General features: G+C 42.6%; 1 protein-coding gene across 7 annotated transcripts in view; it reads left to right on the forward strand.

Moving 5' to 3' along the window:
* SCAPER (S-phase cyclin A associated protein in the ER) overlaps nt 1-15,725 on the forward strand; it is a 420,029-nt gene that overhangs the window by 257,559 nt on the left and 146,745 nt on the right. For all 7 annotated transcript variants that reach the window (XM_075006917.1, XM_075006920.1, XM_075006919.1 and 4 more), the window contains exon 24: nt 6,102-6,217. In XM_075006917.1, coding sequence (XP_074863018.1) covers nt 6,102-6,217 — 116 coding nt within the window. The remainder of the gene's footprint in view (nt 1-6,101; nt 6,218-15,725) is intronic.

Here is a 15,725-nt window from a genome sequence, read left to right on the forward strand (position 1 = left end):
CTGTTGGGACTCTGAGCATCTCGCATATGCCATGTGCTTCTCCTTCCTGGGGTTGCGAAAGTCTCCTTTCCTCCAGGAGCCCAGAGAGGGGCAGAGGCAAGGCATGGTGGAGCAGGTTGTGCTATCATAGCTGAATGCTCAAGATATGAGTGTTGACTGTATGTGGACACAAGGGTAGTCGGTGTGCTGCACTACTCTAATGATGCCAGATTACTTACTGTTGGCTTGGCATGGAAAAGCATCCTGTCGTGGAGGTCAGGATAACGCAGGCCTCACCAGAAACCTCGTGAGAAGGATTAAACGGTACTTTTGTGAGAGCTTTATGGAGATGGTCAGGGAGGATTGGTGCTCCACCCCAGACATATTAACAAGTTGTTCCAAGGGTCTAGACTGTGTGGTGCCTGCCACAGATCACATCCAATTGCCTTAACCCACTAGTAGCATGATTAAAAATGAGAACTCACGAGAGGCTCCCTCACTGCCATCACGATCTGGCTGTGAAATGACCTAGGAGGAGGGGGATGGGATCCAAAGGGTTTTTTTTTTTTAAAGTTCCTGGCTGTTGGTGAGATCAGCTGCTCCATTCACCTGCTGATCATTGTCATTATCATCCTATTCCTCATCCACAATGTCTTCCCTGCTGCAATCAGACGCTGCCTGAGGAATCTCTTGGAAGGTAGCTATAGACTCTTGGGGGACAGTAGTTGGGGTCCCTCCCCCATAGAATCCCATACATCTGCTCAAGATGACCCAGAACGTCTATTTGTTTCCTTTGTCTTCTAGTACATCTGTCGGAGCTTTTCTATTTTCATGTGGTATTGCTTGGCATCTCTGGAGCACCCTTTTTCCACCATGCCCCATGAGATCTTGGCATAAATGTCTGCATTTCTTTTGCTGCTTCATGCTTTTGTCAGCAAAGCCAGATCTCCTGAAAGCTCCATGCTGGAGTTGTCTGCAATCCTGGGAGGTCATGGCCGGATATACTGCTGATGTGTGCTGCTTGCTCTGTTTGCCACACTGGTCAAAGAGGAAATGAAATTCAAACAGCCCCTGGGTATTTCCTGCACATCCGGAGAGCAGTGGAGCTGAAAATGCTGGCCAGAGTGGTCACATTGGATCACCATGGGACACCTCCAAGAGGCCAAAAATGTTGAATTTCACATCATTCCATGTGTACTACCCTAAAGTCATGCAAGGTCCGTTTTGGCATTACCCCTTGTGAAAAGCAGGAGTACCAAAGTAGATCTTCGGAGAACTAACCCTCTAGTTGTGGGTTGATTGCTTAAAAAATTGACCTAAGTCAGCTAAGTTTGACCTAACGGCCTAGTGTAGAACAGATCTCTGTAATTCTATCATTTAGGCCACAATTTATATTCTAATTGGGAGCAGATATTTTAGAAAAATATCCAGTTTTGATTTAAAAATTCAGATGATTAAGAATCCGCTATATCCGTCAGCACATTGTCCCTATTATTGATTATGCTGTTAAAAATTGTGCCTTATATCTGGTCAAAATTTGTCTAGCTTCAGCTTCTAGATATTGGACCTTCTTATATCTTAGAATGTTAGAAAACAGAGCCTTCTTCCTGCTAGAAACTTTTTCCATTTAGGTGCTTATAGACTATGATGAAATCTCCTGTTACCCTTCTTGTCTATAAACTGAATAGATTGAGTTGCTATATTGTCTCAATGCAAGGCAGGTTTTTCAGACCTTAATTCATTCTTGTAGCCCTTTTCTGAACCCTTTTCCTTTTTGTTAGCATCCTTTTCTAAAGTGTGGGACCAGAGCTGGATGTCTCTATGCTAGTTAGGGTCTCACTGATGTTCTGACGTATTCATTGCAGAATTCTAACGGTACTATTTATTAAAGTTCAATTTATTTCAATGTAGGTGGTATTGTGTCCAAGTTTTCCCCTCATATTGTATATTATTTCCATGGTTTGAAAAACATAAAATAGCTATGTAATCTGAAAAATTGTAAAATAGCTAAAAGAAATTAAACACTGTAGCAGTGAAAATACATTGACATGTTCGTGTGTGTTTTGCTATGTATTGTATGTAAATGTATATGCATATGTACAGCATGCTAGGGAATATACATAGGCGGTTTTTAGCAAAAAATGTTTGTGTTTTTTTTTGTGGAAAAATAGATCAAAATTCCTTTAAATGACTTTAGGCTAGTTAGTTTGCTAACTTTGAAATTGCAGACTTGCCAGCCCTACTTGGGTCGTTCTGTAAGTGGTGCTTCTGGAGATACCACAGATGTCAAACCTTGATAAAATCCATCCTATCTTGTTAATGAACATGCAAGCAGTTGTTCCCCATCTGCTGCCTCTGTTTAAAAAGCTAAGACTCCCTTCCCTCTTGATCACAAAGGACATAATTATTGTCTGTAGAAGAGTCAAGTACAAAGACAGTTCATCCAGTCTGACCGCTAGTACGCTGAAGGCCACCAAAGATTAACAGCTGCTTCTCCTTTGATTAGGTTAGGTAATAATAGTTACTTTAGTTAATAATTGGATGGGTTCCCAGGCCATGTAATTCAGGTTTAGACTGAATTACATTTTTGCTGGCATGTAGCTGAGCTGTATTATTGGAATGGAGTCTGTAATCCTATTAGTCAGTTGTCACTCAAGTCATAGGAGAGAAGATAAGGGAAATTCAAATCCATTAAGGTGTTGTAACAGGTAGAAAAATCAGTGAACCGCATGCATTCTGTTTTCAGGGAACTTGCTTGATTTTTGCTTCTTTCATTAAATCCAATTCACGCTAATTATAAAATGAAGAAATTTTTGTATATTTTCAATAATTAATCCCCATCATAGAGTTTCACAGACTAATCTATATGGGAAATAGCAAATTATTTTTGTTTACTTATCCATCCCTATTTAGATACTTCTGAACAGATGTATAGCTCTTAAGGTATTACATTGAAGTGGGTTGCTGTATTTTCTATATGGCAAACTTACAATGGTCTGAAGATTAAGAATTAATTTTTCAATATGTCTTTAGTCAAGTCCTCCTCTACAAATAGAACCATTGCATTTCATAATGACACGCACTTGTGAATGGGAAAAAAAAGCCCTTCGTTTTGGTTACTGCTGTTGCTAGCTACTAAATTGCATCTCTAGTCAATGCTTCCTAAAGTTTAGTCAGTCCTAGGTTGCTCAAGAAAATAAGTGTTTTTATAAGACCTTTTTGGTAAGGACCTGTGTATATTATAATGATAGTCACTTTGCTCACTTGTTGCCTGTTTATTTGCCTGTGGTTTTCTGTGCAGCAGGTAGTCTGGTAGAATGCGTCCTACATAAATATCTAAACTGAAGTAATTTGGAAGCTAAACATTTTCAGGATCCAGAGGATACCCCAGGCGGGCACTGTCACATACTTTCTCCTGAGGGCATTCTGCAACAAAAAAATTAAAAATTCCATGTATGTTATTTTAAAATTCTGCAGTATTTTGCAAATTGTATTTGTCAAATAACTGGAGGTTCCAGCATGACAGTGGGGAGCACAGAACACTACATGAATCTGAGCCACATTCTGTAAGACTTAATTTAAGGAAAAAGAATGTGTAAGGGACCAGATATCCTACATGCTTTGAAAAAGATTTCCTTATACCAGTGCCCAAACATATCTAAGGATGATAAACATCTCACAGCAGATATGATACTACAAGTGTGTATGAAAATTCATGTGACAACTTTTGAATGTCATATCTGTGAGATTAAAGCAATTATTTTTCTTTTTTAAAACCCTTTTTTTTTTTGCACAAGTCATCTTTCTGCTGTGGGCCATGATATACAGCATGTAAGCTGAAGGTGCCCTACAATGTACACACACACTTATTTTCTCACCACTCGTTTATGAACAATTTTCATTATTAGGGATGCATTGATGACAACATTCCTTCTGGGAACGTTATTAGTGCAGAATTCAACACTAAGTGATACTTCTTTTCTTGTGTGGACTAGTGCAGCATCTTTTCTTTAGTTCCCATGACCTCTCTTGAGCCACGGCCAAGAGCCCCAGAGTCGTCCCTAACCCTGAGATCCTTGGGTAGAAAGGTAGTTGTGTTATTACTTGATCATTAGGCTGACACACATGTACTGTGTATCAGCAGATAATTCAGTAATCAGCAATGTGTGTCAACAAATAGTTGAAAGACTCTTAGAAACTCACTTGAACTTCTGTAACCCCCTTTATCTACAACACATCCTTTAAATAAGTTCATACAAGAGCATGCCAGAGGTCAGTGATATCAACAATGGATTACAGATCACTTAGTGTCAGGTTCTAAAGTTCCTTTATGGTAGTAGGAGTGATGAATAAACAATTTGCTCATGTACTTACCCCAACATTGCTACCTTAATAATTTTAGTTCATCTTCTCCTACCCTTAGTCCCATCAGTATGTGATTGGACCTTTGAATTCTTCTTCTCCATTCCATTCTGTCTTGAAGCAGTTACTCATAAACTCCACAGCTGCTCAGTTCCTTTTGTATGACATCCCTCCATCCACCATAATAATTTATTTTTTTTTAATTTAAGCTTGTTGTTCTGTCTCTCTTTTATATACATCAAGTCATTTATCACCTTGGTGTCCAGTCACCAAAGTGTTCTTGCCTTTTCATTGATCATCTGGATAAGGAAATAAATAGGATGTTAATTATCTTCTCAGAACTACTGAATTGGGTGGAACTGCAAACCCAGTAGAGGACAGAGAAAGAATACAAAGGGACAGGGACCCTAGAAAAATTAAATTAGGTCTGCACTAGGGTAGAAGGTCGATTTCCGATAGAATTGACGTATCAGAATCAACTCTCTTACCTCATCTAGAGGGAAGATTTGGAATAAAATGTTTGTTCGCTAAACAAAAACTAAAGGGAATGTGTAATAGCCTGCAATTATGAAATCATGAAAGAGGGAGAAGAACTGGTGTAATAAAATTGGATACAGCTTGAACTAGTGGAACTGAAAAGGACAAATTCAGGTTGAATGTCAGGAGATGTGTATCTCCAATTAAATTACAAATTTATTACCACCATAATTCATAGGAGGCTTTTCTGGACCTTCAGCAAGCACGGTGTTAAGTGCTTTACAGGCAAATCATATGTGAATGTGATCCCTAAATTGCAATTCTTACAATCTCATTGTAAACGTGACACAAGTGAAATCAACAAACAACTGGAAAATGAGGAAGGAAATTGGGATGAGAGGTTGAGGGTTACAAGAAAAAGGTCCCACAATTGTTAGGTTTGTTACGTGTGGTGTTGGGGTGATCTTGTACATTACAATTAATAGAAGTTTTGCTATTGACTTCCATGGGCCCAGGATTGGATAAATAGTTGATTCAAATTAAGTTTTGGGTAATTTCTATTTATGCTTTCAGAAAAAATCTCTCATAGGCTAAAAAAAAGAAATGTTCTAAAATCCATGCTTGTCCCTCATTTGGTGTCCTACAGTATTGCACCTCAAGGCTTATGTTAAAATAATCTTCATTCTGGGCCTAATCTTGCTTCCATTGAAATCAGCTAGAGCTTTGCCATTAACTTCAATGGGAATAAGTTTGTGCCAGTTTACACAAGTTGTTAGATAATCAACTAGCAATTTTCAATAGCTTTAATGTTTATGTGACACCAAAATTTTGGTCAGTTTAAGTCCAGTTAATTCTTTGTGTATGTCTTCATTTAAGTGATGAAACCGGGCTGAAATCTCATCCACAAACAAAAGCCTTCAACTCTAGCAGGGTGGTGTTTTTAACTAGAATTGGCAGGCCTGTTGGTTCTAAATCAATATCTATTGAAAAACCTCAAAATAACTGGTATTATGGTGAAGTGAAGTGTATGCAATATCAGGAAAAACAACATTCAAGTAAAATTAATACCTGTATTTTCAAAATGTGGTGTTCTTTGGGTTTCCATAGTGGAAGAATCAGTGTACTAATTACAAAAGTGAACAATCTGATTAAACTGTGTTAAGACTTTACTAAGTGTACATCAAGGCAGTTATACACCGGACATATATTTTAAATACTAAATTTGTTTCTAAATTTTAGTAAATATCTCATATAATTATTGTTCTCTATTTGTATTTCTCCAGAACGCTGCTGATCAGATAGCATTCCGGGTTGCAGGAGGACTCTCAGCCCTTGAACACATTCTTCAAATTATGATTTCTTCCACAAACCTGAATGCAGTCTCACGGATTCCTCCCAAGTATGTATGGTGCTACCGTTGCCATTTTGAGTCACAACTAGATTATGCCATCACTCTTCAGGAATAGTTCTTTTCCACTAACCCCTTTGACGCTATTATTTATCTGAACTGCTTGCTGTTCCTTCCTTGTGTAGAAGTTAAAAATTGAAGGCCATAATCTACCTTGCCATTTAAGTTCCAGGTGAAAGACAGCATTTGGCCCCAAAACTCTAGAACCAGTTTTAAATCTGTAAGTATTTCAAAGTTTCTGTTTCTTGAAGAGGTGATCTCCCTGCGTATCCAGAGGAAGGAATGCATGCTCATTCTGAAACAGCAGTGACCTATTTCTCTGTAGAAAGGAAACCCACTTTTTAAACAAAGATAAGACTATCAAGCCCCCTCTTTTTTTCGGTTTTTTTAAAAGTGCTTTGACATGTTATGATCGGAACTTGATCCAAAAGGAGACAATTGTTCCTAGATGTGACCTTAGGCTGTGTCTGCACTAGAGGGTTTTGTCAGCAGAACCCACAGAGCATGCAGACTGCCAGGGTGTTCTGTTGACAGTAAGTCAATAGAATGCATTGGTTTTGTTGACAGCTGTATCCTACTCCCCATGAAGAATAATGCCTCTGTTGACAGAGATCTGTCAACAGAGAGCTGGTCTGGATGTTTTGGGGGACCCTCTGTCAACAGACTGGACTTCCAGGACACCAGGCAGCCCTGTCTGCTGTGCTTCCAGTTGGCCATTTTGTCAGTGGAGCAGCCAGGCAGTCCAGCTGCTGTCTGTCGACAGAGCAGATCGTGATCCGCTCTAATGATCAACTTGGCAGTTTGTCGCGATCCATCAAGAGAAGTTTTGTCAGAAGTTATCGTCCAACAAAATCTTTCGTCGACAAATTACTGTAATCTAGACATTGCGTTAGATGCCTCCTGTGCAGCTGACATATTAAGCTGTTTCCTTCACTGATTACAGTTACTTGCTAGTTGTGATGCTAGCCTATACTGTATCTTCACAGGTGATGCCAACATATAGAGATCATGGCCACACACAAAAGCGGATCGAAAGAGCAATCCACTCTGTAGACAGAGACCAGCCAGATGGCCCAGTCACTCTCACAACAGAATGGCCACCCGGAAGCTCAGCAAACAGGTCTGCCCAGTGAACTGGCAGTGCTGTCTGTCAACAGAGGGCCCCCCAGAGCATCTACACTGCTTTTTTATCTCCATAAACTGTCAACAAAGGCATTATTCCTCATCGCAGAGAGGCAGAACAATGTTGGCGGAAGTGCTGCATTTTTCAACAGACTGTAGACAAAATGCATTTCGTGTGTGGATGCTCCATGAGTTTTGTCAACAAAACTCTCTAGTGTAGACATAGACATTGTGTGTTTGGAAAGCCCAGATAGATTACCAGCTACCTTTAGCATACAACCAAACAGCAATAATTCATAGATTTCCTGAAGACTTTGGCTACGTCTACATGTGCCACTTCTTCTGAAAGTGGGATGGTAATGAGCAGTCCGGAAGATGCTAATGAAGCACAGATGTAAATTGCCCATGCCTCATTAGCATATGGGCACGTGATTTGGAATCCAGAAGAAGCTCTGAGGAAGAGGGTGCTTCCAGAAGGAGGGTTTTGTTCTGGAAGATCCCTGCAGGCCACATGTCCGCACGTGTATTTTGGAGTCCAGAATAGCTTCTTCCGGACTCTGAATCATGTACCCATATGCTAATGAGATGCGGAAAAGTTACATCTGCACCTCATTAGCATCTTCCGGACTGCTCATTACCATGCTGCTTCCGGAAGAAGCGGCACATGTAGACATAGCCTTTGAGAGCTAAATCATTTCTGTTGCAAAGTGTGGTGAGACAGAGTTGCATCTCTGGAAACAGGGTATTCAGATATAAAATGCCCCTCAGTGTTCCCTGCTTGCCTTGAGAGGAAGTGAGAAAAATACTCCTGCACTCTTCTTTGTAAATGTAGCAAACTCCTTCCTGCAGATCTGGCCTGCTCCACTGGTCAGCATATGGGGACCAGTCCTTTTCCTGTTAATTGTTCCTAGGACAAGTAACTTGGTAGCAGTTTTTGCACTCCTTCAGGAGCTATGATTGTAGGTGACTCTTATGGGTGACTAGCTGAGTCCTGTCTTTCCTCACACTGTGTGGCCACAGTTTATCCCTAACTGTTTAGAATGATATTCTTTCTTTCTTTCTTTTTTCTTTAATCATTTTGGCAAGGTTTTAATGAGGGAGTTTGAGAAAATTGTGTTTACATTACCGAGAAAAAATTGTTTAAAGTTTGCTGGACATCATGGAAATGTATTAGTTTTGAATGGAGTTTGCTCTGCTGATAAATGAAAACCAACCTTAGCTGCAATGGTCGTATAATTAAAAAAACATCTTAGGCTAGATCTACGCTAGGGTATGAAGTCAATTTCCGATACACGATTCTAGCTATGCCATTAGCATAGCTAGAATCGACGTATCATAATCAACTTTCTTACCTTGTGTATATCAGGGCCCTGCAGGCTTGCGCTGATATCCCTCACTCCACACGGTAGTGTGAAGTACCAAGGTCAACAGCCGAGCCCAGAGAGATCAATTTTGCCACATCTTAACACACACAGCAACATCGAACTCCAGAAGATCGACCATGGCACAGTAGATCTGCTAGTAAATATAGGTTCACCCTTAGATGATACTATCAATTTTTTTTCCTCCTCTTAGTAATTTTTAAAGCATTCTCCTGCTTAAAATATAACTCTTTATATTAACACACAAGCTTTTAACTATCTTTAAACGATATTCCAAAATCAAAGATCTACAGAAAGTAGAGATAAATGTTATCCTTTCTACTGTTTTATATATCTGTCAGCTTCACAGAGAAATCTGTAACAGCATTTTGCTTCAGTGTTCAGAGTGATTCTTCTCAAATTATTATAAATTACTGTCTGTAGTAGGCATCCTCAAATATAGAAGCATAGCTTTTTCAGAACTAAAAGGAAACAAACTGAAATCTTAGAAATATATTACTGAAATGAATAATGTCTAACTGTCTGACATCAGGATGTAGTACAATTTGCTCCACAGAGTGATGATAACCTTCTCTAAATGAAAAAGGTGTTAATTAATACACCAAATCTAAGACTCTCTTGAGAATATTACCAATAATGCTGTCAGACTGTTTTGAGGAAATGATGGATATTTTAAATAAAGATCCTTCTCCACTGGAAGGAATCAGTGGATCTTTCTCATCCAGATGCAAATATCATTGCTGTATTATTCTCAGCAAAATCATAGAAGAAACGCTTAAGAATGTTTGTTGTTTTTTTTCTCATCTACATATAAAAGGCCAAGACTTGACATAATATTTTCAAATAATTCTGCCCTTCTAAATACTGGATTCACTGGTAAATTAATATATTTAGGAATAATGGATAAATAGTGGAGTAATATGGGGAGTGATGGCATAGGATGAAAAGAAATATAAGATATTTAATTTTAACTGCATTTGATAACACAACATTCCATTTACTGCTTCTTTTTTTTCAAGAGGAATCCTGTGGGAAATGGTTACTTGCAACAGTTATTTTATGTGTACATTTAAGAAAACAAAAGCATGGGTCCATATTTTTCCAAATAAGGCATTTTTTTTAAGTTCCATTCATTTCATGTAGTAGGAGGCTATAATTTTATATCTTGCATTTTTTGTAATTGCCTAGTGTTTCAAAGTCCTCTATGTCTTCACAATAGCTGTGATCACTGCAACACACTAAGGCTATGACTACACTATAGTTGCTATTTCAGGATACATTTGTATTCCGAATACATAAATACACAGCTAAACAACTATTTCAAGAGCAGTATTTTGATTCTGATACCCCTTGTCATACAAGGGATAGTGTAAACGTCAAAATAGCCACTATTTTGAACTTTGGTGCTGTGTGGACAGCACCAAAAGAGAGAGAAGTTAATTTGAAATAAATTGCAGTGTAGCTGTAGCCTAATTCCAAATAAGGAGACATCAGGAATAGCAATAGACCTCTGTATTGGAGTCTTTAAACAGCAAGGCAATTTACACTTGAACAATGTAGTTTTGACTTGGAGGAGTTTCAAATTGTTTGAATGCATCTGGGATTATTTAGTTGGGATTGGCTCTGCTTTGAGCAGGGGGTTGGATTTAATGATTTCCTGAGGTCTCTTCAAACTCTATGCTTCCGTGATTCACTGAACTTTTCTGAGTGAGATTGGTTAACTTGCATTAGCCAGCCACATGCCAATAAACATTGTATCAAATTCAAATATGTTTGGTTTTATTTAAAATACTTTTCAACCAGTGAGGCCTGCCTGTTGGGAATGCATTACCTCTGGGAAATATTCTCCAAAATGTAGTTTCAAATTCTTTCACTTTCTGAATAGCCTTCTACTTCGAAGAAATTGCAGGACCCAGAGGACAATCATAGTTTAGTAATTTGTTATTGTGCAAAAAACAGTAAATATTTTTACTATGATACACTTCATTTTCTAAAAGATGTGCAAATACTGGACCTTTGAAAGGTATTTGAATGTTCTAAACACCATCTAATAATTTTCACAATTAATGAGCAGTCCTGTGATATCTTGAAGACTAACAGATATATTAGGTAATGAGCTTTCATTGGTAAAACCCACTTCATCAGATTTTTAGATTAGCAGATTTTTAGATATTCCAAATCTGAAGAAGTGGGTCTTATCCACAAAAGCTAATTACCTGATAAATTTGTTAATCTTTAAGGTGCTACAGGACTGCTAGTTAGTTGTGAAACTAATATGTTTCAGTCATTACTTAATACAGAAGACATGTTTTCAGATTGCTTCCTAGTCCATATTTGTATCAAGCTGTGGTTGAGTCACTGAAACATTTGGGCTATGTCTACACTGCAGAATAACTTACTTCGAAACAGAAAGTCTACACACAAAAAGCAGCCCTCCCTTACTTCACAGTAGGGTCCTTCTGTTTGGAAGTGAAGTGTCTACACAGCAACAGCACCTACTTTGAAGTAAGGGGCCAGGATATGATGCAGACAGGGGCACATGGCCAACAAACCCTTCCAGGCTTGCAGCCAGCTGCCCCCTAAAAGAACGCCTCCCAACATACCCACCTGGTACATGCTCAAGGCTGCCAGGCTGCACACAGCAGGGCAGACCGCATGTTGGGGAGAAGAGCTGCACAACATGCCTGCCCAGATGCTCCCCGAGGGGGATCTCTTCACCACCGTGGCCAGCCTGCTGGCTATGCCGCTTGCCGTGCTTTTCAAGCAGCATGTCTGTGTCGCTCAAACAGGCCCCATCATTCAGGCCCTAGCCAGGGCCCTGCTGCCCCTCCCCTGGACCCACTCCCCCAGTCTGGCACCAATGGGCCTGCACCACCAGTACCAAGTGGGGGGACTGGGACGATGAGCAGTGGATGAGGAACTTCAGAATGACCCAGCAGACATTCGAGGATCTGGGCTCACCCTAGTCCTCCAGCACCGGGACCCCCAGCTGCAGCCAGCGCTCCCAGTGCAGATGAAGGAAGCCATGGCACTGTGGAGGCTGGTCACCCCAGATAGCCACTGGTCTGTAGGCCACCAATTTGGAGTCAGCAAGACCACCATTGGAGTGGTGCTGATAGAGGTAAGCCTGGCCCACACTGCAGAACCACCCTGTGGAGGGCACTACTGGACAAGGGAAGGGGGCCCCTGGCGGGGAGGGGGAAAGGGGGCCTCCCAGTCTGGCATTCATGGGCGTGTCTTCCTTTCACCCTGGCAGGTCGTCCGAGCCATCAACATAGTGCTCCTGCGACACACCACCCTCACCAGGTTCTCAGACCTGGGGTTCCCAAATTGTTTTGGAGCACTGGACAGGATGCACATGGCAATCTGGGCCCCAGACCACAGCAGGGGTGCCTACATTAACAGGAAGGGGTACCAGTCATTGCTACTCCAGGCCCTGATGGACACGAGGGGCTGCTTCCTGAATGTGTGTGTGGGGTGGCTGGGCAGGGCCCATGACACCTGGATTTTTCTGGAATTCATGGCTGGGACGCTGGATGCAGGACGACACGTATGTCCCCCTGCGGGAGCTCCTGCTTGGAGACATCACGATGCACCTCTGCATCGTGGCTGACGCCGCATTCCCGCTGCACCCATAGCTCATGCAGCCCTCTACCTGAAGCGCTGCCCCAGCCCAGGACTCCTTCAGCAGCTGCCTGAACCATGCCAGAAGTACTGTCGAGCAGGCATTTGGGGGGCCGAAGGGGAGGTTTCGCAGCCTCCCAAATGTCCCTGGGGTGGTCGCCATCTCCTGTGCCCTCCACAGTCTTGTGGAGCACAGATGGGAGCCCTTCATCCAGGGCTGGACTGCAGACGTGGGGGCTGGGTATGAGCAGCCACCTGCTGTCCTATGCTGCCAGGCCCAGAAGGGTGGGGTCAGGGTTGGGGAGGCCTTGTGTGAGGCCTTCGCCCAGGGTTTGTCCTGACACTTCCAGCCCCACTCCACACCACAGGCTGCCCACCCCCCCTCCAAACACACCCCCCCTCCCCCCCGGTACCACTCCTGCACCAGGGACTTAGGGTTAAGGTGGAAACATTGCACTTTACTGTTGGGGAATAAATGTATTTAGCAAAACAAAACAGAACATGTCAAACTATGTACAGCGCATGGGGGGGATGCTCTATGGAGGGGAGGCGGGAGCCGGGCTGAGGGACCGATCTTGGAGGGGGGCTGGGATGGGAGACGGCTCAGTTGCCCAGCAACATGGAGGGCCAGGAGCTGCGGTGACTGAGTCTAATGGCCCAGGGCCCCATGGGATCCCAGGTGCTGAGGGGTTCCCGTCTGGTGAGGGTCAGGCTGTGTTCGGTGCCCCCACTCTTTCCTTGGGTGTGTGGGCTGCGGGGCTGCTCCAGGGGAGCTGTCCCCAGGCTTTGTGACATCCTGATTGCCCTGCACCTACGGGCTGCAAGCTCCCGGGGCTCCAGCGAGGCACAGCTTGGTGTCCCGTGGGAATGGCAGTGATGAGGGTCCCATCACTATAGCCCTCATCATCACCCTTGGACTTGGTGGGCCGGTCCCTGTGTGGGGGCTGATGGTGCTACAGTGGTCTGCCTCCTTGTCAGTGTCCACAGGGGCGTGGGGGGTGTCCACCAGGTGCTCCAGGGCAGCCGTGTCTCTCGGCCCCAGGAGCCTGTGCAGCTCCCTGTAGTAGGAGCAGTAGACAAGTTGTGCCCCCAACTGGCTGGCAGCATCGCAGGCTTTACATAGGCCTGCCTCACTTCCTTTACTTTTATCCAACGCTGCTCCCAGTGCGGCTGGGGCAGCCTCGGGCAGCGAGCCCACTGGCCAGCCTCTCATGGGCATTTCGCTGCCGGGTGTTGGTTTGCCAGAGGAAAACCTCCTCCCCTCGTAGAGCAAGGAGGTCCTTCAGCTTGGTCCAGGAGGGTCTCCTCCTGGCACACCCCTTGCCCAGGTGCTGCGAGCCCTTGGATGCATAATCTGAGAGGCCAGGGGGTCCTGCCATGGTGGCCAGGGGAGCGGGGAAACTGACACTGACTCAGGCATCGAGCAGGGGCAGTGCGACTGGGATCTCGTGCTGCCCCTGCTTGTGGCACGCTCTCAGTTTCCTGCCTGGGGCTGCTGGGGAGCTGGTTTCTGTTTGGCAGCCGTCAGGGACCGTAGAGCTCTGCCTGGGCTAGCCAGAGTGTCTCCATGCTCTGGGGGGGCCGCTGCCATGGCAGACCCCTTACTTCAAAGTAGTGAGTGCAGAATGGGTACACATCCCCTACTTCGAAATGGGGCACTGCTCCATTCCCGGGAATAGATTACTGACTTCGAAGTTAGTCTCCCTTACTTAGAAGTTAACTTTGAAGTAAGAGAAAGCATGTGTAGATGCTCTGCAGGCTACTTCAAGGTAACCCCTTACTTCAAAGAACGATTTAAGTGTAGACACAGCCTTGGAAAAGTAGATAAAGCAATTTTCATTTCTGGAGAACTTACAAAAACTGTCAGTTATTTTGACTTTTTTACGTTCATGAAAAATGGAAACATTCCAAAATGATGCAAAAGAAGTGTTAGTAAACAGCAGCACTGAAATAGGCCAGGATGTGTGAAGTAAATCCAGTATGCTCAAAAAAATAAAAATCACTCCAGAACAGACAAATTCAAACTTTAACACTGACATTTGAAGCTCTTAACAAATGCATTGTGAATGAAGGATCCTTTTGTTGTGATTTTGTTTTGTTTTGTTTTTTCTCTGAGACATTGATGCACGGTCACATTTACAAATTTGTCATAAGTGTCCAGTTCTACATTTGTTCATTTAACTGAAATAAGTCTAACAGTTTCATACGTCAGACTTATGGTCTGAAGAAGTGGGTCTGTCCCACGAAAGTTCACCTAATAAATTATTTTGCTAGTCTTTACAGTGCTACTTGACTGCTTTTTGTTTTGATAGTATATATACTAGCACGACTCCCTCTCTGTTACAGTTTCATATGTGCTATTCTGAGATTAATTTTAATAGGAAAAATCCTTTTAAAATTCAGTAAGATTTTGCATTCTGTCCCTGCTTTGTGTGTACTACCATGGAATGCAATACATTCCATGTTCATAACATCCTTTCATGAAAACATGAAAGCAACAGTGCAATATGATGGATCTACATTGGAACCATTTGCAATGACGGCGGAGTCAAACAAGGCTATGTTCTTGCCCTTACTCTCTTCAGCATATTCTTCTCGGTTCTGCTAAATTGAGCATTTCAAAACTCACACAGTGGTGTATTACTCCACACAAGATTAGATGGCTCTCTCTACAATCTAGCAGGACTCAAGGCCAAAACTAAGGTCAAGGAAGTCCTCATTAGGGAATTCCTCTCTGCAGATGATGCAGCTCTCATTGCTCATAATGAAGACATGTTACAGTCACTGATGGATTCTCTATACAGAGCCTGCAAGTTGTTTTCCCTTGACATAAGCATGAAGGAAACTGTTATATTCACTCAAGGTATACCTCAGCAACACAATGTCATTCTGGATTAGATGTGGGTCAACAATTCCGTTACCTTGGATCTCCTGTCACCAGAAACCTATCCATGGACAAAGAACTGAACATCAGAATCGGGAAGGCAGCTATGTTTTTTGTCAGACTTATGAAACCAACATGGAACAATCCTAAGATGACAGTGCAAGCAAAGATATTAATCTACCAGACATGTGTATTGAGTATATTGCTATATGGTCCTGAGGCATGGACCACCTGCTTGAACCAGGAGAAAAAAATGAACAGCTTCCATCTTCTCTGCCTCCACAGAATTATGAATATCACCTGGCAAGATAAAGTTTCAAATGCAGATGTCCTGTCAAGATCTGGCATACCCAGCCTCATAGCGATCCTCAACAGCAGAAGGCTATGATGGCTTGGCCAAGTGAGAAGAATGAGTGATAAAAGTCTTCCCAAAGAAATCCTCTTAAGTGAACTGTTATGTGGGTTGAGAACAAGAGGAAGTCCAAAG

Source organism: Carettochelys insculpta, chromosome 12, assembly GCF_033958435.1.
Source record: "Carettochelys insculpta isolate YL-2023 chromosome 12, ASM3395843v1, whole genome shotgun sequence".
Taxonomy (NCBI): domain Eukaryota; kingdom Metazoa; phylum Chordata; order Testudines; family Carettochelyidae; genus Carettochelys; species Carettochelys insculpta.